Source organism: Astyanax mexicanus, chromosome 2, assembly GCF_023375975.1.
Source record: "Astyanax mexicanus isolate ESR-SI-001 chromosome 2, AstMex3_surface, whole genome shotgun sequence".
In the NCBI taxonomy this organism is placed as follows: Eukaryota; Metazoa; Chordata; class Actinopteri; order Characiformes; family Acestrorhamphidae; genus Astyanax; species Astyanax mexicanus.
Window position 1 is genome coordinate 3,121,268 of NC_064409.1, and position 27,993 is coordinate 3,149,260.

At 38.4% G+C, this 27,993-nt stretch overlaps 2 protein-coding genes across 2 annotated transcripts in view; one reads left to right on the forward strand and one right to left on the reverse strand.

Annotated features, from left to right (window-relative positions):
* atp2b1a (ATPase plasma membrane Ca2+ transporting 1a) overlaps window positions 1–27,993 on the reverse strand; it is a 242,731-nt gene that overhangs the window by 131,970 nt on the left and 82,768 nt on the right. The window lies entirely within an intron of this gene.
* epyc (epiphycan) lies at window positions 1,247–27,751 on the forward strand. Its single transcript, XM_022671777.2, has 10 exons — window positions 1,247–1,523; window positions 6,284–6,473; window positions 17,068–17,263; window positions 17,488–18,240; window positions 18,534–18,899; window positions 19,249–19,374; window positions 20,616–20,774; window positions 22,572–22,774; window positions 24,928–25,023; window positions 26,597–27,751. The coding sequence occupies exons 2-10, from the start codon at window positions 6,288–6,290 to the stop codon at window positions 26,765–26,767; spliced, it is 2,256 nt and encodes a 751-aa protein (XP_022527498.2). The 5' UTR covers window positions 1,247–1,523; window positions 6,284–6,287; the 3' UTR covers window positions 26,768–27,751.

Consider the following 27,993-nt stretch of genomic DNA (forward strand, 5'->3'; position numbering starts at 1 on the left):
GGAACAGACAAACTGTGCCTTACACTCTGCCACAAATTCTTGATGAACGGACCAATATAAATACTTAAAAATGACCTGAAATAAACTCTTTGTACATTGGCTTCCATTTAAAGTTTACAAGATTTTTTCTCTCTCCTGTAAAGTTGCTGTTTTGGAGATTTTTGGTGTTTTTCATTGGACATTAGAAAAATAATCACCCAGAGAAAAACATGAATAAATGAGAGGAAGAGGAAGATCTAGACCTGCAAAACAAACGAGGAGGAAGCCGACACATGAGCGCTCCTGAGACATTTCCTGTCTCTCCTGGCTGAGTTTGTTTCTTCAAGTGTTGCATCTCTTGGCATCTTTCAGCTCTGCATCTTTTTTATTATTTCAGCCATTTCTCATTTTCTGTAAATAAATGCTCTAAATGAGAATATTTTGATGTGGAATTTGGGAGAAATGTTGTCTGTAGTTTATAGAATAAAACAACAATGTTCATTTTACTCAAACATAAACCTATAAATAGCAAAATCAGAGAAACTGATTCAGAAACTGAAGTGCTCTCTTTATTGTACATCACCATGGGTTAAGACACAAAGCAATCTGTGATTAGTTAGTGGAGTTAGTGGAAAACAGTAGTATCTGTTTTATGGTTAGAAGAATAATCACGCAGAGAAAAGCATGCATAAATGAAAGAGAGGAAGATCTAGACACATGAGCGCTCCTGAGACATTTCCTGTCTCTCCTGGCTGCGTTTGTTTCTTCAAGTGTTGCATCTCTTGGCGGAGGGACGCAGCGAGCGGCGGGCTCGGCGTTAGCGATTAGCGATTAGCTCTCAGCGCTGGCACAGAGGAGAGAGAGAGCAGAGACCTTTCTCCAGGCGGAGACTTCCTCTCAGCGCAGGGCCAACAGAGGAGCCTCACAGAGGGCCCATTGTGCGCGGTGGCCCTGCAGACGTCTACATGAAAGCAGCGCATGCCTCACTTTCACCTCAGGAAAGGGAAGACAAATATCTCACGCTTAAGTCTGATTAAGTTATGCGTCCCGACAAGAAAAAAGATGCTGCTTGGGAATGGAAGCTGTTGGGGGTGTATTTTGTTTCTGCAGCAGGTTCTTCCTTTGTGTAGGTGTGTGTAGATGTGTGTGTAGATGTGTGTGTGACTCTGTGTGTGTGTGTGTGTGTGTGTGTGTGTATGAGTGTATTAATGTGAGCTGCTGTGGGCTGGGTGCTCCTGGAGAAGTGACCAAAACCAGTTTCTCTCCTCCGTTCAGTCTCAGTGCCTACCTTCACACCCGTACGGCAGGTAGAGCACCCAGGACTGGGAGTCTATACACACATACACACACCCTCACACATACCCTCCCTACCCAAACACGCACACACACACTAAAACGCAACGATATACAAATACACACACATATGCACACACACTCCCCTTTCTCAAAGGTGCTGTGAGCGAGCCGTTACATTGGCCAGGCCCATCAGCCCTGTGCGCGTCCACACCGAAGAGCGGGACCATTCGGCACGGCGACGGACTGAGGTACGCTTTCTATAACATTATCTCATTTTTATGAGTTATTCATGCTTATAATGATTATCTATATCAATTAATTAGGCTTAATTTAAGAGTTGCTGCATAATGCACCTGAGTGATGCTGTGATGTGCAATTATGAAGTGTGTGTGTATACAATAATACAATTCAATATTGCGTACAAATGCAATATTGCGTAATGCATCATTATTATTAGTATTATATCATTGTATTACGTCTCTTATTACATGATTACATTGTCTTTATTTTTCAATTTTGTGTATTTTTTATTGATTTGTGTTTTAAATTTGGTCAGATTTGATCAAATCAATATGTGACCTTTGGATATAATGTCAGCACCAATTTACACTGATTTTTTTTTTTTATGTTGGGTATTTTTGGCCAAAAAAAGATTTGGTTGCAAAAAACAGCTGATATTGTCCTAAATATAATTAATTAATAAGTAGCAATGATGCTACATGCATGAAAATCTGGTATGTATTTATATTGTCCATATGATAAATTGATAATCAACTGTCCATGCATTTGCCTATAACACGAATTATATGTCAAGTATATGAAGTTCTTTTTTATATTTAACAAAAGATTCCAGATAATAAGTAATAATCAATAATAACAAGCCAAAAAACCTTTTTTTAACAATAAGTCTGGCAAATCTGCCAATTATAGCTTAATTATAAGCTCGTTGAATATGCATTAGTATTCTAAGCAAAATATTTAAATATCCTCTCGCACTGACATTGAAATTGTCAAATGAATGAATGAATATATGGAATGCTTTACGTGGAGCCAAGCAAAACATAAGGCCAGTCACTCTCACACTCGCGCTGCAGGTTGTGCACACTGCACACAGTGATGGGAGTGTATAAAAGCCCAGCTCTGTGTGCAGCATAGTCCCTCTTTCAGTATCTCCCTGCTGAGTTTGAGGCTCTTACAGAAACTGCTTTTAGAAACAACTCACTGAGAGAGAAAAAAAGCTAATTTCTGCAAATTTCCAAATGTCTGCTAATTTCTGAGGTATGTTACAGCTAGTGTATGTATTCTGCTTCATGCATGATTAAATAAACCCAATTATACCCATGATTTCTATTCTAAAATCTCTATTTCAGGAGTGATGTGCTTGCTGATCTCAAAATAAAGAGGAATATACAGGTTTATCTATGAGCAGCTAAATATAGTAGCTCAAACTAGAGGAACTGCACAGAAAGAAGTGTGTGTGCACATGCCTATGCATGTGAATATGAATCTGTGTGTGTGTGTGTGTGTGTGTGTGTGTGTGTGTGTGTGTGTGTGTGTGTGTGTGTGTGTGCGAATGCTGAACCCTGAGACTTTTCCTCTCAGCCGAACCTCGCTGCCATCCTGTCCACAAACCCTGGTGGAATTTCGAGTGTAAGCGCTGAGACGCTGAGGGATAAATGCTTATAAAGAAGCTCTGTCAGAGCTCTCTCTCTCTCTCTCTCTCTCTCTCTCTCTCTCTCTTTCGCCGGACTCTCTCCATCTCACCCTGAGCACCAGAACCTCTTCCACATCCCCACCCTCATTCTTCTCACTCGCTTCTTTCTTCTCAGCTCAGATTTTGGCCCTCGAGGGAATTTGACTTAGCTCTTCTCTCTCGTTCTCTGTGTGTCTCTCTTTCTGTCTATCTCTCCCTGTCTATCTGTCTCTCTGTCTCTTTTTAAGCCTAGGCCTGTAGGTAATGGCAAGCCATTGACCTTGCAACCCATAACCTACAGATGCCACACAATATTCCCAATTAGAAAATATATTAGTCCAATAACAAAAGGAATTTGAACATTTGGACAATTTAGTTGCAACTAAAGTACAATTGGTCTAAATATACACAACACAGAAAAGCAAAAATCAAACCATTTTTGCTTATCAAACTTCACAAAACAAGTAGAATTTTATTACCTGAACCTACACCTCAACTTAAACCTAGACTTAATCTACACCTCAAACTAAAACTATACTTAACCTACAAGTAAACAGAAATCTAAATGTAGTTTAAACCTAAAATCTACACATCAGCCAAAATCTGAACCTAATTTACTTTTGAGCCTAAATCTAGACTTATCCTACACCTCAGCCTAAACTCACTTTAAGTCTTGACTTAACCTACACCTCAACCTAAATCTAAACTTAACCTACATCTTAACCAAAAGCTAAACTTAACCTACACTTCAGTTTAACCCAAGACTTAACCTACATCTCAAACTAAAACTAAATTCAACCTACACTTCAACTAAAACCTAAACATAACCTACACATCACATATCTGTTTGTCTGGTACTGTCATCAAGTCATGTGACTCTACCTGATTACATTATATTATCATATAATAATAATATTTAGATTTGTAGCAGTTATTTTTTACTGTGTTTTTTTCTGTTGCCTTACAAATGAGAGGGTTTTATAACAGGTGAGCTTTGTAGAAAAGAATCAACGTGAAAATGGCTTGAGAATTAATACAGGTTGGGTGCTGATCAGCTTGCCATCAGCTGCCGGAGCCCTGAGAGAGCACAGTTGGTCTTGCTCTCTCTCTCTCTGGGTGGGTACAGTGGGTAGATGGTGCTCTTTCCCCTCATCACTCCTAGGGTGATGTGGATCAGCACAAGGCTGCATCTGTGAGCTGATGTATCAGAACCGAGTCGCTGCGCTTTCTTCCGAGCGTTAGCGCTGCTGTCATGCTACTCGGCAATGCTGCAGCATCAGCAGCAGCTCAAAAAGAGGTGGAGTCTGACTTTACATGTATCGGAGGAGGCATGTACTAGTCTTCACCCTCCTGGTGTTGGGGCATCATTAGTGATGAGGGATTAACAGCTGAGTAAATTGAGAGGAAAATTAGAACAAAAATATTTAAGAAATAAAGAATGAATACAGGTTCACATATCAGAAAATAAAACTTACGGAAACTTGACAGATTACACATTCTAAGAACATTAACTATAATATTTAGAAAACATTCTACTAACCGAAAATTGTTAGCCAGGCTGTTTAAAAACCTTCTTTAATTTTTCTCAAAGTTTTTATTGAAAGACATTTATAACATTGACAGAAAGGCAGAACAGTAAATATAGAGTGTTTTCTCTTTTCTTTATCTATTAATGTTCTGCTTCTGTTCATGCTCTTTCAGCATTCTGTTCCACATGGTTACTCCATTAAAATGCCTCGGGAAGTGTGTATATGTGAAGCTTAGAAGAGGTTAAAAGAATATTGTCCTGAATTTACCGCCCAACCTATGAACTCTACACTTTATAAAACAACAAAGCTGTCATTGAGTGGATTCAGCACCACAACCAGTTTGAATGGTGATTGCTTGGCTCCCATGATGGAATTTCAGGCTTTGGAAGCCAGGAAGGCCTCATATTACAGCTCCTCTTGCTGTCGGCACCTTGTTAATGAGTTCCAAAATGCTCTATCCTCTAAAAGTATGCTCTGCAGACCCAGAATCTGAGAGCAATTGAAGATTTTAGAAATAAGTTAATGGCCATAATGATGGGCGCCATATTATGATAAATTTAAACAGCTCAAAGGAATGTGAGTCTCAAAAAGAGGCTCCTACTACCAGGAATCTTTCCTTATGTATTAAAACAGCTGGCATCTGCTGCATCCAAGCCCATGGTTTTTGAGAGGCGCTTATTTAAGATGGCTTGCGTCGAGGCCAAATAAAGCAGCACAGTCTGGGTGTTTGCCGACGTCTCTTGGCCTTTGCTTGCATTTGGTGGAACTCACAGTGTCACAGAGTGCAACTTTAAATACTGTTAAACAGTGCAGCACACAGCATTACTACTGTATGATGAACGATTTCTGACTGAAGAATCTGTATACAGCATCATGGTCAATTCTACTGAAAAGTATGTTAACTTTAAGCAGGATTTCTCTCTGTTTAGCAGTTTAATCAAATCCCTTTTACTAGCAGCATATTTTCTTATTATGCATTTGTATTATCATGCAGACAGAAGGAGATATTCTGTGTATATATATATATATATATATATATCCTTTATAACTGCTTAAGCAAGTTATATAGATGTAGCTAAATTGTTTATATATGTTATTACCAGCTTAAATCGTTTGTTTGTTTTAGACAGATCTGTTGTTGTTTTACTAAATACTAGAGCAGCTCAAAAATGTCTTGTTAAATTAGAATATTATATAAGACCAATTGGTACTTTTGGAGCAGTGTGGGCAGTGTGCCAAGTCCTGCTGGAAAATGAAATCTGCATCTCTATAAAAGTTGTCAGTAGCAGAGGGAAGCTGTAAGATATGAAGTGCTGTAAGATTTTGTGGGAAAACAAAACTGCACTGACTTTAGACTTGATAATAAAACACAGTGGATCAACACCAGCAGATGACAGACATGACTCTCCATCAAACCATCACTGATCATCAGTACATTTTACATTTCATTTAAAGGAAATCAAGGGAGCAGAGTCTGGAGGAAGAGTGAGAGAAACACAGTTCAAACTTGTGTTTCTTGAAAGATTGTTGATGGAGACAAAGGTTTTGAAGTAGTTGTATTACTTAAACAAATAAAAAAGTGTGTGCTTTGTATAAAAGGTTCTCTAAAAAACGTCCTTAATAGAGAACCTTTGCATTATGTCGATTTTTTTTTAACTCTTGTTCTTTCAAGATACAACATTTAACAGGTTCTTTGTCAAACTAAAAGTAGTTCTTCTTCAGTTTTACTTGTTAAAGCATGTATTATGTTGTCATCATCTTACTCACCTGAGTCTTACTCCCACAGGTGGATGAGGATGATGAAGATGATGGGGCCGTGCAGGTTGCTTGTGGGACTCCTGGTCCTGAATATGGTGCTGGCCTCTCCCCGAAGATACGCCCGGCAAGCAGAACCAGACAACTATGATGTGGATGTGGATCTAAACAACTTCGACCTGGACAATGATCTTGACTATTACGGCATTGGAGAACCTCAGGTGGGAAAGTTAATGTGTTATAAGGGTTGTGGGGCTTGGGGACTGTGAATTATCCTGTAGTTATTTTGGGTCACATGCCCTGACAAGGACTCCAAGACATTTTTGTGCATGCAGTGCATCTCGGCCTGTCACAGTAACAACAGTTTTTTTTTCAGGACAATATTTTATCATAGAAATTATTGAGATAAAACATATTATTTTCATTTTAAACCAATTAAATATCACTGACATAATGATAATAGTACAGCATAGCAGCATTTTAATGAATCACAGTTTGGGAAATATAGCTCTGGAAAAAGAGAGACCTTAATGAACTTAATGATGATGTTTTTCTTTTTAATTTTATGAAATTAAAAACCTCTGGAATATAATCAAAAGGACCACCAAACTGAACTGTTTGAATTATTTTTGCACCAGGAGTAAAGCGGCATAAAGTTATCCAAAAGCAGCGTGTAAGACTGGTGGAGGAGAACATGATGCCAAGATGCCAATGCATGAAAAAAAAAACTGTGATATTGATTATTTCTGAACTCTTAAAACTTGAATTATGAATATGAACTTGTTGTTTTCTTCGCATTATTTGAGGTCTGAAAGCTCTGCATCTGAATTTGAGAGAAATGTTGTCTGTAGTTTATAGAATAAAACAACAATGTTCATTTTACTCAAACATAAACCTATAAATAGCAAAATCAGATAAACTGATTCAGAAACTGAAGTGGTCTCTTAATTTTATCCAGAGTTGTATATACATAAATCGCAACCATTCATTTGGATGGTCCATTGTAGGTTCATCATAAATGTTAACATAACATAATAATCATTCAAATAAAAATCTAATGAATGGAACTGAACTCTAGGTTGAATGTATAGTCTATGTATGTCTTAAAAGTTAAGGGTTACATTTAAGGTGTAGATTGATGTTAGAGGAAAGCTTTAGGGTTGTTTCAAGGTTAGGGTTTAAATTAGGATTAGAGTTTGGGTTGGGTGTAGAGTTATATATATAGATATTCATTTGAATCATAGTTAAATGCTAAGTAAGCATCAATAGAGCATTAAAAGAGGCATCTGTAAATAAATGGAATTAGTTTGGAGGTCCAGCCCTGGATATTCCTTCTAAATCCCACCAAGCAAAACCCAGTTATCTGCATAATGCATAATGCACACAGGTATTATCCCTGTGTAGAGCAGGTAAACTCAGTACTCTAGGCATATAAGCACATAGGTAGGGTTTTCAGGTGGGTACCTGCCTGAGACATGTAATACATGTTTGTGCACCTTCATTATTAATAAGTAGCAGTCTAGGTTTCTAATGCATAGCTAGATCTCCACTTAACAACGGAGGACAGGTTGCAAACCAATGAACGGAGGCTGGAGTAATAAGGGTTTTTCAGTGGGCAGTGAATTCAGGAGCCTTATCTGAAGTTGAACTTGATAAACTCCTTTAGATTTAACAGATTTTATTTAGGACTTTTGATTCTATTCTATTATATTCTATTCTATTTAAATGATCTAATTGCATAATTTTTCTTCTAAACTAAAACTTAGCAAAGACATACTATAGTTTACTTTTTTAACTTAACTGTGATTAATCATATTAGCTTAAAGCAGTGTATAAGCTGTTTAAGTATCTCATTATATCAGCAAATTCGATTCAGTGGCAAATATTAATCCCAGATCAGCATTCTTAGTCTAGGAAGTTCAGAAAATGTGAGTTTACTGGTTTTAAGTCTTGAATCTTGCTCTCCAACAGCTCTTAATGGGAACTTAAGGCTTTGGCACATTGTAAATGCCTTTGTTGGTTAGTTCGGTACCACTTTAAAATAAGACTACCTTTACAAAGGGTTTACAATTAGTTTATTACTGGTTACTAATTAGGTTGTAAATGCCTTAAAATCATTAATAATCAGTTATAACACATACATAGAAAGGGCAATAATGACCTGTTGTTTGCCAAATAGTGAACCCACAGCCATCTATATTGTTGCCCTTTCTATGTATGTGTTATAACTGATTATTAATGATTTTTAAGGCATTTACAACCTAATTAGTAACCATTAATAAACTAATTGTAAACCATTTATAAACCCTTTATAAAGGTATTCTTATTTTAAAGTGGTACCGTACTGAAGTTCTTTTGTCTCAAGTGAGTGCTTTGTTGTGTATTGAGCCATTGAGAGATTGATGTAAACCTAAAAAGGCTTTGAAAAGTCAATTTATGACCTAAGTGGTCAAACATTTGCCATTAATTGTCATTTAGTATGAAATGCATTGACAACCTTACAAGATATGCAAGAAAAAGATCTTAATCTTCCAATCTAAGAAAAACTTTTGTTATTTTCTTTTGCCTGTAGTTTATTTTAGAAGCTTTTTGCCTTTCCAGAATATCTATAGATACAAGAAATTTCTCGATGTCTCGTCTTGGATTCATTACATACGTAAAAACACACACATTGGGCCTCTTTATCAGGCATCTCAGAGTAAAAGGGTTGATTTAATATCCCACCTCTCATCAGCTGTCTAAGAGAATTCAGTAAATGTAACTGATTCTGGATCAGCAATCTTACACCCAAAAAGAAAGCACATAAAACAAACGTTTCTGAAATCTTTCTGTGAAATGTGAAGAATTTATAATACAGTATGTAGACCACATGTTTGGCGTGTTTTATCGACTCGCTGGATTTTCCGTGGGCAGTATAAAGGACAGCTATTTTGGGGTCTGTTGCCTGTTCGGTCAAGGCAGGACTTGCACCAGGATAATTAAACAAATATATTTTGGAGTGCTGAGTGATTGAGCGGTCTAAAGCACTGCCATTATAATGGGGAGATTGCTGGTTCGAATCCCAGTCATGCAGCTTGCCATCAGCTAGCTGCCGGAGCCCTGAGAGAGCACAGTTGGTCTTGCTCTCTCTCTGGGTGGGTACAGTGGATGGCACTTTTTCCCCTCATCACTCCTGTGTGCTGATGTATCAGAACCGAGTCCTCCGAGCTTTAGTGCTGTGATCCTACTCTGCAATGCTACAGCATCAGCAGCAGTTCAAAAAGAGGCGGAGTCACCTGGGGGATATACAGCTGAGTAGCAGTTAAATGGGTGGAACAATTGGCTAGATACATTTGGAGAAAAATGGCTGTTGATGCTCGATTATGGGGTCCAACATGGTGGTGTAGACCACAAACCTCTGGATCTTCATAGGTGTGTATTTGAGTCTTTGGAGGTGAAGACCCTGGTCTAACAACTAAACACAAGTTGTGACAGCGTACACTCCTGTTGAGTAATGTACCACAGCATGACTTAGATAAAAACTCGGATCTGAGAAATCCCAGAACATGAAAAGATGACCAATGAGTCAGAGCTTAGAATTTAAAATATGTTAAAGTTTACTGGAAAAATAGTTTTCCACATTACAGGTATATATAAAAGGAACAAGTAAAGGGTGTGATTGGAGATAACCACACCTTCACACACTTCTCTAATCACACCCTTCACACCACTTTACCTAATTGTTCCAGCTACCATGATGCACTGGCACATGGGATCTGGCATCAACAGCTTGAACCGATTGACCTGAAGGAACGATTGACCTGAAGGAATGATTTACCTGAAGGAACGATTGACCTGAGGTAACGATTGACCTGAAGTAACGATTGACCTGAAGTAACGATTGATCTGAAGTAACGATTGACCTGAAGTAACGATTGATCTGAAGTAACGATTGATCTGAAGTAACGATTGACCTGAAGGAACGATTGACCTGAAGTAACGATTGACCTGAAGGAACGATTGACCTGAAGGAACGATTGATCTGAAGGAACGATTGACCTGAAGGAACGATTGACCTGAAGGAACGATTGACCGGAAGTGGATCAGTGGTGTTAAAGACCGAGCTGAAGTTCACGAACAGAAAAACTAGAATCTGCACAGTTGAGATACGGAAGCTTGAAGTTCAGTGCACATTTTACTGCATCATCAAAAGATCATTTGCTTCAAACACAAACTGCAGGAGGTCCAACTAAAGGTCTGTAGTAGCTTTTATGTGTGTTTTAGGATCAGAGGTCTTGGCAAACAGCCTGTAGTTATATACTGTAGTTCTGTAATGTATGTGTTTATGGGTTGTGGGTTTTGGTGGCTGCACTGCAAAAAGGTTTGATTTAAAGGCGATAAATCTGATTCGTTGTCCTGCGATCATGTTTCTGTAAAGCTGCTTTGTGATCAGCTGTAAAAAGCACTATACAAAATTTGATCAAATTTGATTTGATTTAATTTGATAATAACACATTTTGCCTTACTAAGCTTTGCCTAAGTGTTAGATTATTTGGCTTATTTAAGGACTAATTATCTTAATCAGTCTTACTTTGAGTTTTCATCTTATTTTAAGCAACTTGAGAACAAAAAGTCACCAGTCAAGTTATTCTGATTCTTTTGACCAAATTTAAGGCAGAAAATAAGATTTAAAGAACTCTTACTAAAATAACATGCTTACCCTATTGACAGTTTTTTTTTTACCTCATTGTGTTTAATCTCGTTATCACATCCTTCATAAAGACAATATTATTAGGTCAAGGCAGGACTTGCACCAGGATAATTAAACAAATATATTTTGGAGCGCTGAGTGATTGAGTGGTCTAAAGCACTGCCATTATGATTGGAAGATTGCTGGTTCGAATCCCAGTCATGCAGCTGCCCATCAGCTAGCTGCCGGAGCCCTGAGAGAGCACAATTGGTCTTGCTCTATCTCTGGGTGGGTACAGTAGATGGCGTTCTTTTCTTTCATCACTCCTAGGGTGATGTGCCCCATTGACACCCTATTGAAAGCTTTTTTTTTTTTTTGCTTAATAGAAGCATATATGTCTTAATTTACATACATTGCGTCTAGTTTTTGCCAATGGATGTTTGCAGTGATGGTCCCAGGATGAGGAACTGATGCCTGATAAAAGTTCCTCTGATTGGTTGAAGTGTGAAGTGAAAATTTGCTCCAATAGCTAATTGATCCAATATTTCTATCATTAGCTTTGCCTTTAACTTGTCACAGAATTTTTGTGTTAAAATTACACATTCTGGTGGGAGTTCTGCTGTAAAACTGTACAAAATATAAAGCAGTGAAAATAATAGCAGTGAATAATAATAAAACCCGCCAGTAATGTTCTTCAACTCAAGCCAGGCTGGGAATGATCTGAATGGTCTGAAATGCAGGTTTGGATGAAATCTCTGAAACTGTCTTTTTTTGAAAATACAACAGTCATCCAGTTTATTTTCTTTAGTACAGAGAGACAGCAGCCAAAACCATGTTTGACTGGTAGAGAGAGAGAGAACTTGGATTTAAAACTGATCCCAGAGATGCCAGGAGACATAACCTGATCCTGATGTGAATGATATGTAGTCCAAACTTTAATTCTGCACAGAAACAACGTGCACTGAAACTAACTACAGGCGTAGACATTCAGCAGTTACTTAAAACTGAACTTTAATTGATGATAATGTATGTAAGGGGATGTATTGAAGCATGTGTGTGTCTGTAAATGAGGGTTATGGTTGAAAAGAAATCGTATGTCCGTTTTTACCCAGATGTTTGGAATGGAAAGGAGTCATAAAACTGGAACCTAAAGGCTGGGTGGGGGGTGTACTGACTGCAGGAATTTCAAGTGTGTGTGTGCATGTGTGTGTGTGTGTGTGTGTGTTTAAGAAAGACCTCTAACACTTAAAGCATGGCAGTAGGTTGCTTGCAGAGGTGTATAAAGTTGCTGTAAAAATATGATGTAGTAAAGGTGTAGTAAAGGTGTTATTACAGCCATTTATTATTATGTGCAATTCTTCTATTTTTTTAAGACAAAAAAGCCATGTTGGCTCAATTTTTAGAGCACAGGGTTGCCAGTTCTAAACTAGACTTTGCTAATCTGCCACTGCCATCTTGCTATAATTTCAAATTTTTTTAGGGTGTGACAAAATATGACAAAACATTACATTTATATTATATTTATGTATTATAATATTATTTTTATAATATTTCATTTATTTGAAATATTAAACATGTGTCTTATTTATTTACTGTGTTTTTGGTATTGGGGACACTGCACCTGTTTTATTTCATCATAAGCAGAAACTGTAAATATCACATTTAAATATACACAATTATAAGAAAACCTGATCATCAGGTAATTATTGTACATATTTATTATAATTATTATTAATATATGTTGAATAAACCAAGTAGAAGTACAAGAACGAGAAAATAAATTATAGACACAGACATGCAGACATATTAATCTTTATAGTATTTATAGTTTTTTTTCCCCCAAAATGAAGAGCATTCAAAAATAGTTTATTTGCTTTTGTTGGAGTAACTGTCACAACAGTCCATCGAAGAGCATTTTTAATATCTAGACATTTAAACGATCACCAACACATCTAATCCTCAAATCAACAACTAATCCCAGACGTTTTGTAAGGAGCGCTGTCATTCCGGCATTTACTATTACATTTACGCTAATTGCAGCTAGCAGTAGCGATTAGCCACTTATGCTAATGCTGCTGCACCAAGCCTTAGTGGAAATTGGAAACCTAAGCTTACTGTAAATAAATGGAAGCGCTTTACTCACCCAGATAAATTGTCGTTTTGTTGTAGAGAAATCTGTGTAGATTAGCATTCAGCGCTTGTTTGACTTTAAAAGAAAATGTTATTTTTTTTTAAAGAATTACAGTTTTGTTTACTTGGATTAGCTTAGCTTTACTGGATTTTTTTAGCATCATCTAAAACACTGTATTTTCTTTGCAAGGTGATCTAACAATTTTGACTAAATTTATTTCAATGGCTACAATTTTTAAGTCATATAGCTCTTAACAATGGTTCCCTTTAAGAATGTTAATAATGTTGTTTTCGTTTTTATTTGCAGCCATTCAAAAGCTCAAATAAAGACTCAAATTACCTCACTGCAAAAAAACGAAATCTTAGCAAGTGAAATTATCTAGATTCAAAGCAATAAATCTTATTTTTAATAAGATTTTTATTTTTAATATTTTTAAATCTAATTTTAGTCTTACTAAGCATTGTAAATGTCAGATACTTTTTCAGTCTTACTTAGAATTTTTACCTTGTTTTAAGTCATTTGAATTCAAAATAAACACAAAAAGTCACCAGTCAAGTTATTCTGATACTTGTGTAGAAATTTAAGCTAGAAAAAAATATATATTTTTGCTTGATTTGAGTCTTACTTCACTTATTTTGAGGCTTTGTCTTTTTCTTATCGCTTAATTTAATGTCTCAATTTAAATAGATGTTATCTAGTTTTTGACAGTGGATTTTTTGCAGTGCTCTTATGTAGGCAAAGCTGTGATTCTGTAAATCTACCTCCAATTTAAAAACAGCACAAAATCTGAATATTTTGGGATATTTGATTGCATTAGTATTGCACCACAAAATCTTATTAACCTTTTTAGTATAATGCAAAATAAATGCATGACCTTACTTTATCCTCCTCTATTTAAAACATATTTAGTGCATGCAAAATTTAGTTGCAGCCTCTTTTTGACCTGAAACTTATGAACATTTTTTTCTGAGAATAAACACTGACATAGTTCTGACACCATGTGTGCTGTCTTAAAGACCGTTCACCATAAAGGGGGAATTTCCTCCGTGTCACTATAGCAGCACTAAGGATTATATTAGATTACATAGAATCAGTTAACACCCTTATATGTGTTGGCCCTGACATGTTTGACTTTTTTAGTCTTGCCTTTCTGCTCCTGGTTTCCCCCCGGGTATGCGCATGTTTGCTTTCGGGGGGGGCTGGTGGTCAGGAGGTGGGGTGTAGGGAGCGTACGCTCACTGTGCAGAATCTCTCAAAGGTTGTCCTTGTTGTGTCTCTGAATGTTTGGATGTCAGTAAACCTGAGCAACAGTTATACCATTTTAAATGCACATTAGCAGGACTGACACTTAAACCTGAGCAGTGTAATGGTAATGATGTGGTTGGTGGTTATGGTTTTGTTGGTTTTCTGCATGCTGTTAATGAAGATTTTAAATCTGTTCTTTTTAAGTCTTTATTCGATGGGTTCGTAGGTTTGTTTTGAAGCTTCTTTTGATGAGAGACAATATATAAAATGCTCTGTTCCTCTGTGCAGCTGGAGCCTGTTGAAAAAGCTGCAGGAATAGGGATTTTCTGCTACCATGTATGTCTTGGTTCCACAAGGACCATTCACATCCTGAGGATAGAATCAGCTTTTTGAGTTTGGAGACTGGAGTCTGCACATGGTCAGGGTAGAATGTGGTTTCATGGCGCCACTCTCTGGTTTGTGGTGGAACTGCTGGTCATGTATCACTTGGAGACCATCAAATTTATAGAAATATAGTTTTCTACCTATCATTTCTTCATGCATAATGCTTAATTCATTTGTTTTATAGTTTGTATTATGGAAAGTTCAGTGTCAGCCAGCATTTTTTATGTGTTTTCACAGTTAAATCACTGTCATATTAGGGTTGCATCAACATTAATATTGATTTCAATGTTGAAAGATGATCAGATATCTTACTTTCTAACTTTTAATAAAGTTTAGATTCCTTCTCACGGCTTTCATCATAGATTGTGCACTCAAAAGAATTTACACTTATAAACAAACTGTGAACCTTGAAATCAGTGTAACTCAGTAGTTCTGTCCTTACACTCTGATTGGTTAAGAAGTGTTCTAACCGTGCTAATATTTGTGAAAACACATTGCAGAGTAATGGCATGTACACACAAGACATTTTTGTTTAATTACCTCCAGCACCAGCAGCATTAGCAGCATTAGCTTAGCACAGGCTAGCGCCCAGCCAAGGTACGCTCATCAGCAGGACATAAACGCAGGTAATGGAGCTTTTATTAAATACATAAACAAAGAAACAAAGAAATAAACCAAAACAAACGAGAGATAATAACACAAACAACAGGCAGGCTAACAAACGAAACAAACGAGGAACTAGAACAAGAAAGAAATAAAACTAGACAGGTCAGGCAGATAGTTTCAGCGTTATTCCACGGTCCTCACGTTTACCAACCACCTTACCTTTCACTGTTTTTCACTTATTCCCAATTTTGATTTTAAGCTAACATTCATGGTGTTAGCCTGAATAAACCATGTGTTGTTTTGTAGTTACAGTTCTGATACAGTTCACTTGTTGTGGAACTACTTTTTGGCGTATTAAAGCATGCTCATTATGGATTTTTTGAGTTTCTATTGAGCTGTGTTCTATTGCTTAAATATTTAACACATTTTAAAAATATATATATTACAATAGTACATAAAATAGAATGTTGAAATCTATGTACACTTCACAGTATTATGATATTTACTATATTAGCAGCTGGGATGTGTTTGGGATTTAGCCAGAAATCTGCTAAATTTCCATTTAAAATTGTTAATTGTTAAGTGTTAAAATTGTCAGCATTGGTGTTTTTAAAAAGCTAAATTTCCATTCACCAAAAACACTGTGAAGACAAAACACAGATACTGTTGATTCATATATGTCAATGTATATGTATATGTATATGTAAAAACCTACTATATCTTATTGGCACAAGCCAAATAATACATGGAATGGGGTTCATGTAGCATATGTGTATGATTAATTATCCCGGTGAAAGAAATCTAAGAAGCCAGCAATTATTTTTACTTTTCACCCTGTGTCAAAACATTCATATCGCAGCTGTTCTCACTTTAAATCAGGGGTGTCCAAACTGCGGCCCGTCTCCTTTTTTGGAGCGGGGGAGGTATTTTAGAAATAGAATGAAAGTTGGCCCGCTGTTAAGCAGGTTTTTATAATATGAGATTCAAAGTTTGAACGCTAGGTGTCAGAAACGGGCCAAAGAGTCTAAAAGCGGAGAGTGTACAGTTGTAGCGCAGAAAAACGGGCCAAAGAGTCTAAAAGCGGAGAGGGTGCTCAGTTGTAGCGCAGAAAAACAGACCAAAGAGTCTAAAAGCGGAGAGAGTGCGCAGTTTTAGCGCAGAAAAACGGGCCAAAGAGTCTAAAAGCGGAGAGGGTGCGCAGTTGTAGCGCAGAAAAACGGGCCAAAGAGTCTAAAAGCGGAGAGGGTGCGCAGTTGTAGCGCAGAAAAACGGGCCAAAGAGTCTAAAAGTGGAGAGGGTGCTCAGTTGTAGCGCAGAAAAACGGGCCAAAGAGTCTAAAAGCGGAGAGGGTGCGCAGTTGTAGCGCAGAAAAGCGGGCCAAAGAGTCTAAAAGCGGAGAGGGTGCTCAGTTGTAGCGCAGAAAAACGGGCCAAAGAGTCTAAAAGCGGAGAGAGTGCGCAGTTGATATTAAGAGACATCATGAAATGAAACATCAATTTGAAAAATCCTAGGTTACACAACACTGTCAAAGACAGATAAAGTTAGTAAGTCAAGTAAAATGATGTTTAAATGAAAGTATTAAGGAAAATGTATTATTTAAAGGGGTATATTTAATTATGTGTTTTATTACAGAGTCTGTGGCCCGTGACTTCAAATATATTTCTCCTTCTGGCCCCCAACAAAAAAAGTTTGGACACCCCTGCTTTAAACACTATTGTAGTTCAAGGCACGTCAAATTCCAGCACATTCAGTGCACTTACCTTCACTTTCTCGCCTGCAGATAGAGATTGGCACCTTGGCCCCAGATGAGGACCACTACCCTGCACCAGGAGCCTCGCTGGAGGAGGAGGTAGAAGAAGAACAGCAAAGAGAAAAGGAAAGACATCAGAATAAGAAGAAAATTCCCACAAAGCCACAGCTTATCCCATCAGGCTCTGGGGAGCCAGGGGTTCTGATGGGTCCTGACACCCAGGGAGGTCTGTACCACACACACATTCACCCTCATTCATCCTCCTGATCATTACTGTTAACCCTCTAGCACATTCCATTTAACTAGCCATTTGGTTAAATGTGTTTTAATCTTTCTGTAATGCTTACTACCATCATCCAATGCATCTTTCCCATCATCTCTAACTCTCATTTAATTGTTGTCCATGCTGTTCTAATCAGTCTCTTAACACCTAATCTTGTCTCTAACAAGAGGAGGAGCTTCGTCTGACACCCATTGACATCCTTCATGTTTCTGGAGACAGCTCTGGAGGTTCTGGCGCTTCAGGGGCTTCGGAGGCTTCTGGAGAGGTCCTCTCTTCTGGAGTATCTGGTTTTGGGGAGCATCTAGGTTCTGGAGGCTCTGCAGATGTTGCTTCTGGAGCTTCTGGGTACCATGGTTCTGAAAGCTCTGGAATCAGTGTTTCTGAAACCTCTGGGGACATTGGGTCTGGAGTTCCTGTCGACCTAGTTTCTGGAGTTTCAGGGGACATTGGTTCTGGGGTTCCTGTAGACATTGTTTCTGAAGCTTCTGGGGACTTTGTTTCTGGTGTTTCTGGAGTTTCTGGGGACTTTGTTTCTGGAGTCTCTGGAGATTTTGTTTCCAGTATCTCTGGAGACTTTGTTTCCAGTGCCTCTGGGGACATTGTTTCTGGAGTCTCTGGAGACTTTGTTTCCAGTGCCTCTGGAGACATTGTTTCCGGAGTCTCTGGAGACTTTGTTTCCAGTGCCTCTGGAGACATTGTTTCCGGAGTCTCTGGGGACTTTGAGACTGTTTCCTCTGCGGAATTTGTTTCTGGAGTCTCAGGTGACATTGCTTCTGGAGCCTCTGGGGACTTAGTTTCTGAAGTCTCAGGGGACTTAATTTCGGGATCATCTGGAGGCTTTGTTTCTGGAATTTCTGGGGAGCTTGGTTCTGGGCCTTCTGGTGAATCTGGGTTAGAGATTACACTCATCCCTGACACAGGTCAGTACTAATGATCTTAGTAGAAATAGATATAGATATATACTAGATATGTATTAGATTCTTAAAATTATGCTTTCAGGTAAAAAGGAACACTACAAAGTGTTTTTTTTGGGGGGGGGGGTTGAGTTTCTTATTTGGGGGAATTTACTAGAACATAGAGTTTTTTTAGGCATTTCATTAGCTAATTTTAGCATGCATGTTTTTACAAGCATTACAATCATGCTCTTGACTGTTGTCTCTTCTGTTGGGAGATGCTAATTTCTCTTTCAATGAATCGGCTTGTCTTTAACAAGGGGAGGAACTACCCCTGAGACCTACTATTATTCCTGAAGAAGCCACTGGGGTTTCTGGGGAGTCTGGGGCTCCTGAGCAGTCTGGTCTTCCTGAGGAGTCTGGACTTCCTGAAGAGTCTGGACTTCCTGAAGAGTCTGGACTTCCTGAAGAGTCTGGTTTACCTGAGGAGTCTGGTCTTCTTCCTGAGGAGTCTGGTCTTCTTCCTGAGGAGTCTGGTCTTCTTCCTGAGGAGTCTGGTCTTCTTCCTGAGGAGTCTGGTTTACCTGAAGAGTCTGAGGTTCCTTTGGAACCCATCAGTCCTACTGAGCCTGGGGCTTCTGAGGAAATTGAGGATCCAGTGGTAATAATTCCTGACCTAGAGAAAGGTCAGTACTTTGGCTGCCCAGCACAGCACTGCTGAACTAGCCAAATGAACCAGTTGCAAAGATGGCAATCTTCAATATAGTCTTTTATAGATTGAAAACATTGTATTATTTTACCCATCATAAGAACCATGTTTATGTTCTGTGTAACTTCATTCATTCATTAATGCTAACAAATTCACCGTACAGTGAATATATCAGCATCTGATATATGACATGTTCATCATTGCATTCTCATTGCAAAGCTATGTATGTAATTTAACATCATCACTACTCATCAACACTTACCTGATCTCTTTGTCCAACCATGTGCTAACCCCTCTCCTAACACCCTAATGTTGTGTCTAACAAGAGGAGGAGCTGCTTCCCACCACCCAGACCACCCCCCAGGAGGGTACTGGGGAAATAGTAGAGTCAGGGGAGTCTGGGCTACCTGAAACTGAGATTGAAATTGAAATTGAGGAAATTGACGTAACAGGTCAGTACTATTCCAGTCTATGTTGTTGTAAAGGACACCTCACATCAGCAATGTTAGCCAGTTATCGTAAGAACTGTTTTGAGGTGCTGCAAGTTCAAAACAGCCATTGAAATATGGAGATTAAAAGTGTTATTGGTAGCTTTCAAGCCTTCTTGCCTATTCGAAACGACATATATTGCATAAAATACAAGTACTAAACATGGAATTTATATTATGTTCTCTCTTTACCTGAGTAAAAGGCTGTTGGGATCTTGCAGTTCACAAACTACACTGAGTTGCCAGTTTTCTATACCTATACAAACAGTTTATTTCAAAAGCTTATATAGGGCCCAATCTTACACCCCATAAACAGTCTATTTTCACGACCTGCATCTGCCTCATTCAAATAGCAATGGTGTTTTGGAATATATCTACGCAGATGGGCATGGTGCTCTGAAAATGAGGTGTGCTTATGTAAAATTCTGGTGTATCGCTATCTTGGCAACGGAAAACACAGGTGCTCCACTGACTGAAATGAACCTGGACAGACATCAACAGTCAGTTGTTCATTGCTATCAATAAACAGAATACAAAAAACAACATTGCAGTTCCTGTAAATGACCTCTGTTAAGAAGCGCAGAAGCACTGCGCCATTAAAATAGCAATCCTGCATCCTAAATGAGCTCTTATGTACAGCCGCCCAACCCCCAAAAGATGGCTCCATCATAATATACTGAAAAAGGTCAATTTGCATGATTTCTAGAACATTTCCCCAAGGAATAGCATTGCATTGTATACAGTGAACTTGCATAATACATCCATACAGAAGGACAAAGGTTCTGCAACATATTACTAGATAGTAAATTGGCAAATCAGTGTAGTTACATATAATCACATATATCTATCTAATGTTTCTAATTTTTGTGTATTTAAGTATCATAAAATGTGCATATTAAACCCTAGAACCCATTTAGATTAGCATGTCTTGTGGCGTCCCACAGGGTTTAATGTTGGGGCCTATGCAACTGATTATATATATATATATATTATACAACTACAGTGTTATTATTGGAAGTGTGGGCTTACAAACAGTGTTTAAGGGGTAAAAACAAGATTATAACATAATACTATTAGATTTATGAAACTATTCAATTTACACACCATTTAAATTAAAGTAATTCATCATTATTCAGAATGATTTGATGCATGTATTTTCCTTGTCTTTTCCCCTGTGTTGGTCACGCTCTGGTTTGGGTGGTAAGGTATGCCCACGTGTCTGCTCTGTACCTGCCTGGGAGGATCTGTGTACTGTGATGACGTGAAGTTGGTGCACGTGCCACCGCTCCCCAAAGATACCACTCACTTCTACGCTCGCTACAACAAGATCGCCAAGATCAACAAGTCAGACTTCGCCAACATGAGTATGTGTTAACTAAAGCACTCAAATTAATCAAAATAAGCAAATATTAAACTGGAAAAAAGTGACTTAACCATAACCATAAACCCGAACCATAAACTGTAATTATGAGCCCGACCCGCCTCATAAACCGGCTGTTTTCGGGCGGATTGAATGAGCGAAATATAATCAGAATTATGTTTATTAACACTGTAACATAGAAGCATAGAACTATTATTTAATTCAAATGATTTTTAAGAATATCTACACACAGTGCTGCAAGTCAAACGCGGAGGAGTTCACGTGCTCCCAGAGCTACGCGATTATAACATTTTTTATTTTCATTATAGTTTAATTTTATTTTGTTTTTATTTTTTCTCCTACAGTTCAGTAAGTTTGAATCCGTTTTTAGAGTGGGCTTGCTAGTTTTTATTATTTTTCACACATCTTATCAGCGAGATCAATCTAAGAAATACACGAGAGAGAGAGAAAGAGAGAGAGAGAGAGAGAGAGAGAGTGAGATTTGTGTGTTCTGGTGTATGAGCTACTCACAGATAAAGGTTCTCACACACTGAATCTCCTGTTTCTCTTTTCTCTTCTCGCGCTCATATTCTAGTCCCATACATAATCCTGCAGTTTCTCAGTGTTTTCTGTCGTATTTTGCGGCTATGAGAACAAACGCCACGGACCACGAGGTGCACCACGCTGCTGCTGTTGTGCCGAATCCGACTCCCTGCTGAATCCGACTCCGTTTCGCAAACAAAATCAGCACAACACTGCCCACTGGACAACTCTGCTGTAAAACAGCGCTTATAAATAAATTAAACACGAAAACGAGGATATTCTATCAGTAATTTCAGTTCGTTTGAGTTTGTTTTATAAACACACAATACAGTTCCAGTTAGGCAGAGAATCTAAGCTCTAAAAGTGGGTACCCCTTCTGCAACACCCACCACTACCCCCCCAACGACGATGACTTACACATAGATTAATATTACAATAACTACATATTCTCTGTCTTAACCTAGCAATAGGAACTTAATACACATCAACAGCCCACAAATACTGTACAGCTAAACACGACAAAATATACAATAGACCACAACAATCTATGCTTAATTTGCCTACAAGTACAGCCATTAAACTAAGATCACTCATTTGTATGCCTACAGTAACGTTACGCCACAGCAGCCAAAACATTAAGTACACACAAAAACTCACCAATCAGACAGCCTTTTATTGTGAATTAGTTTCACATTGAAGGACGGCCTTTAAAAGGGCTTTTTAATATGATATGAAACAAAATATCTGTCTGTTTTCCAGTCCCAGTTCTATGATAGTTAGCTGCTAACTATTGAACTAATCCAGCAGGAGCTCCGTTTTACAACTAATCAACACGTAACACCTTCAGCAGAGCGCTGCTGAGAAGGGGTTAGACAGTCATGGCCCCGCCCCCCGTAGTGAAAATCATGAATCTGATTGGTTAGATTGCCCTATGACTTTGCTAATAGCCTCATTATGACACCCTTCAAAAATTAGCAAAAGAGTCACACAGTCACATGGTGGGGGAAAAAAAAAAACATTTTAAAAAGCTTTGATTGATTAGAACTGCTGTCAGTCATATAAAAGTCCTGTAGCAACTTTTGTATTTTAGTTAATTTATAAAATATACGCCATAGTTTACAATAACTATAATATATGTTTCCTGATTAAATATTATGTAATGATTTACATGCACTTATTGTCACCCCTTCTCAGAAGGGTCAGAAGGGCCTCACTGCAAACCACTGATTAATACTGCACTTTACTCTCCATCATACAGACAAACTGAAGAGGATCGATCTGACGAGCAACGCCATCGCCAAGATTGACGATGGAGCGTTCTTCGGCCTGCCTGCGCTGGAGGAGCTGATTATAAGGGAAAACAAGGTGGCACAACTCCCGGCTCTGCCACCCACCATGACCCTTGTGGACGCCAGTCACAACAAACTGGGCAGCACTGCCATCCAAAATGAAGCCTTTAAGGTGAGTGGATTTGTATGTTTGGGTGAACTCTGTGGGACAATTTGACACAAATTGTTGTAATTTTATTACTGACAGATATAAACAGACCTTGGATGACTATGGAGTCACATTAATGTGAAAAGTCGAGGACACAAAAATAACAGGTGAAAACAATTAACCAGCGTGTTTTAAAATTGTGAGTGTGTAAATTAACTTCTCGTGACCACAAATGTGAAACTAGCGAGCAAAAAAAAAAGGGAATGATGTGCGCGCTAAAGAAAAGGTTGCTCTCGAGCTTCATTTTTCTCCTCTTGGGTGCTTTTTTCCCTCGCGCGCTGTGTGAATTACCTGAAGCAGCAGTTTGTGCTCGGCTAAGTTTTTTTGCGCTTGAGTTTTGAAAGGGGTGGTTTTGACAGTTTGGGGGCGGAGTCAGGGTCGCCTCCCTCAGCGAATGCTATTGGCCGATATCTTCAGGGTTCATGACGGACCGCCTACCTCCACAAGCCGGAGGAGTGCGGGGACAGAAGGACGGCAGAAGAGTTAGCTAACTGGCTATGCTAACATCCAAACAACCCGCTCTCCGGCGCAACCCGTCCTGTCTGCCCGGGTTTACTGCCCAAAGCGGCCAGCTCTATCTGCCCGGGTTTACTGCCCAAAGCGGCCCGCTCTATCTGCCCGGGTTTACTGCCCAAAGCGGCCCGCTCTATCTGCCCGGGTTTACTGCCCAAAGCGGCCCGCTCTATCTGCCCGGGTTTACTGCCCAAAGCGGCCAGCTCTGTCTGCCCGGCTCTTGCCTGTAGCGACCGGTGCTGTTCGCCCAGAGAGCCAGTCGCTGTTGACGCTAACCCGGGCAGACAGAGCCGGCAAGCCGATCGCTCCAAGCGAGAGATGGTTGCTACAGGCGAGAGACCGGGCAGACAGAGCGGGTCGCTTTGGGCAGTAAACCTGGGCAGACAGAATCACCGCACCAGAGAGTGGGTTGTTTGGATATTAGCATAGCCAGTTAGCTAATTCTCCTTCTTTCTTCTTTCTTCTTTCTTCGACTTATGGAGGTAGACGGTTCGTCACGAACCCTGGAGATATCAGCCAATAGCGTTCGCTGAGGGAGGCAACCCTGGACCCGCCCCCATCAAAACTCGAGCGCAAAAAACTCAGTTGTGCTCAAACTGCAACAAAAAGCTCGAGAGCAGCATTTTCTTCAGTGCGCACACGATTGTCTTTTTTTTGCTCGCTAGTTTCACATTTGTGATCACAAGAAGTTAATTTACCCACACATTTAAAACACGCTGGTTAATTTTTTTCACCTGTTATTTTTGTGTCCTCGACTTTTGACATTAAAGTGACGCCATAGATGACGTAAAAAAGCCCTAACGTGGCTAACTTACCAAATGGTTTTTATACTTAAACATTTAAAATAGTTAATAGTTTAAATAATTTCCAACATTCTACGCTGTTCTCACATCTCCTGATACATTTTTTGGTCTGTTTTAATCCTCATCTCATCAATCCTTTCCTAAGTAGGGGTGTGTCATATTGTATCATAATGCATGTGGTTGGTGTGGCACAGTGGATAACACCACTACCTGCTAGTGAGCTACCACATCATGTGGGAGTGACTGAATTCTGCGCTACACCAACAAAAGTCCTTGGGCAAGACTCCTAACACTACAGGTCCCACCCCTGTAATAAGAATAAACATGTGCAGGTGTGATGGATCACAGTGTAAACCAATAGTGAGTCAAAACGGTATACAGCGCTGGAAAAAATAATAGACCACTTAAAAATGATGAGTTTATTTGATTTTACCAAATTGAAAACCTCTGGAATATAATCAAGAGGAAGATGGATGATCACAAACCATCAAACCACCAAACTGAACTGCTTGATTTTTTGCACCAGGAGTAAAGCAGCATAAAGTTATCCAAAAGCAGCGTGTAAGACTGGTGGAGGAGAACATGATGCCAAGATGCATGAAAACTGTGATTAAAAACCACCAGGATTATTCCACCAAATATTGATTTCTTTTTCCAGAGGTGTATGTCTATGCTTCTCTACATCCAACCACACAATCAGATTCACTCTATCTAGATGGAGAGATTTATTTGGATTTTTTTTAATGCAGTGGGAGTATAGGATTTATATATGTATGTAATAACCACGTTTTTGTATTTTAGGACATGCCTCATCTGCTGTATCTGTATCTGACGGACAACAACATCGACTACATCCCTGTTCCTCTGCCGGACAGTCTGCGCTCTCTGCACCTACAGGTACCTGTACTCCCACCTCACTGCTGCCATCTACTGCCCTCACCTCCACCCCTCAGCAGCTCCCAGCACAGCAGCTTCATTCACACTCAGCACATTATTAAGAGTGATGTCTCACAACTGCAGAGTCCACAGCTTAGATCAGAGGGCCTTCAGTTCCACAGTGAAGTCTCAGTCAGTCGAGGAAAGTTATTTATCTCAGCTGAAAGTGTGGTTTTTCCTTCACATGACATTTAAATTACTCAAAATAAACACACATAGAGTAATAAACATAGTGAGAATGCTGTTGTTCATCAGTAAGGTTACTGATGTACACTACCGGTAAATAGTTTTAAAACACACCCTTTTTATTCTCTTTATTTTTGCCATTTAAGCTCTTCAGGTCCAGTGAATAACCACAAATGGCACAAAATCCAGTTTACAAAATTTTGTGCTAAACTGCAAGGGCCTGAACTAAAAACAAAAAAAAAGGAAAAAAGTAATTTTATTATTGTAAAGTAAACATACTGTAAAACAAAAACTGAATATATCCGATAGACATACCCCCATCTCTGCAGATACAACCTCCAAGATTCCTTTTTTATTTATCTATAAAATTGTTTTATTCTATAAACTACTAACATTTTCCCAAATTAAATTGAATTCCCTAAATTCTCCCTAAATTCTAAATTGAAATTTGCAGAAAGTGAGAAATGACTGTAATAACAAAAAAAAAAGATGCAGAGATTTCAGACCTCAAATAATGCAAAGAAAACAACAAGTTCATATTTATAAAGTTTTAAGAGTTCAGAAATCAATATTTGGTAGAATAACCCTGATTTTTAATGAGTTTTTATGCATCTTGGCATCATGTTCTCCTCCTCCACCAGTCTTACACACTGCTTTTGGATAAATTTGGATATGCTGCTTTACTCCTGGTGCAAAATGTGATGGTTTGTGATCATCCATCTTCCTCTTGGTTATATTCCAGAGGTTTTTAATTTGGTAAAATCAAAGAAACTCATTATCAAGCTAAAATGAAATAGGCATAACACGGCTATTTTTAAAATGTAAGAAGTAGAAATGTAGCAAAAACCTACACCGATGTGGGGATGAATCTCTGGTACACTAAACACTAAAATTCACGATTTAAGGATCTCTGCCAAGCAGAGAATTATTTTCAAGTAGAAGGAAAAGCAAACAAAAAAACACAAATTAATACAAAAAAAATATCGTCTCCCAATTACATAAATAAATGCAAAAACAAATCTAAATATTTACAGTTTTTATACATCTTGGCATGTTCTCCTCCACCAGTCTTACACACTGCTTTTGGATAACTTCTGGTGCAAGAATTCAAGCAGTTCAGTTTGGTGGTTTGATGGCTTGTGATCATCCATCTTCCTCTTGATTATATTCCAGAGGTTTTCAATTTGGTAAAATCAAAGAAACTCATAATCAAGATAAAATGAAATAGGCATAATGTTCATATAATTGTATGTTAATGTAAGTAGTAGAAGTAAAAATTTGCCTGAAAAACAATTACGTCTATTTAGTTAAGATTCTGATTATTTTTCTGTATATAATGTTTCCCCAGAACAACAACATCCAGATGATACACGAGGACACTTTCTGCCATGTGAACGACTTGAACTACATTCGCTACGCTCTGGAGGACGTTCGCCTGGACGGCAACCCAGTCAACCTCAGCAGAAGCCCACAGGCCTATGTGTGTTTGCCCCGTATCCCCGTCGGTGCCCTAATATAATCACACACACACACAGATACACACCAAAACCTCTGTGAGAGTTTCCAACTAACTTTCTTTTTTTTTTAAACCTTGGGCTGGAGTAAACATTTGTATATGAATGGCTGTTTTATACGGGAGGTTTGCACACACTTCCACTTCTCAGCTGCTCACTTCTCTCAATGACGTGTTGTTTTATTATTTTTTGTTTTGTTTTGTTTATTGTTTTGTTTAATTTTTCCACCCACACATACATACATACATACATACATACATACATTCATACATACATATGTGCAATAAACACACATTGTTCAACATGTTTAAATGGGGATGAATGTCTGGTACACTAAACACTAAAATTCACAATTTAAGGATCTCTGCCAAGCAGGGAAGTATTTTCAAGTAGAAGGAAATGCAACAAAAAAACACGAAATTAATCAAAAAAAAAAATATTGTCTCCCAATTACATAAATAAATGCAAAAAATAAATAAATAAAAAAAACATGTTGGTCTGTTTGGGACCGGCTGTCTTAACCAAACAAATAATGTCTTTAATTTTTTTAATGTTTTGTAAAGAAAAAAAAAAAAGAAAATATGATATATTGTTAATATTCATATAATTCTAACACTTTTTTTGGAAACTATTCACCTAATATAAATCAATCCAAGCTGGTGCTCAATGAATCTCTGAAAAGGTTAAGCTGATTATCTAAATGCAATAAAAGAAGCATTATAACACAAACATTCTGTTGTAAAGTCTGTATTGTAATATAAAAATATATATATTCTGAATCCTTTTGTATGTGAACTGCAATATTTGGTATATAGCAATTCAAAACGTTGTTTTGACCATAGGCAACAGCCTTCAAATGAACACTTTAAACTGTTGTACTGTGTGAGGGCGGTGGGAACAGCGGGGGCTATTATACTAGCATGGCAATGTGTGCTTTGTATGGAAATACCACAATTGAATAAAGTTGTCTTCATGACGGCTCAAAAACAGAGCTGGCTTAACGTTTTCATTGACAGTTTAAGATGAGTTGCAAAAATATTAAAGAAAACTTGGGACGGGGTCCGAAACGCAGAACCACCCACTGTTTTGTTTCGTTTTTTACTCTGGGGAACGTGTCTGCTAACAAAAAAAAAAACTGAGGCTGGGCTATCACAAAAAATACAACTCTAATTAATGCCAGGATCACACTACAGGACTTTTTAAATCATCAGGACATGATGCTGTTCACACT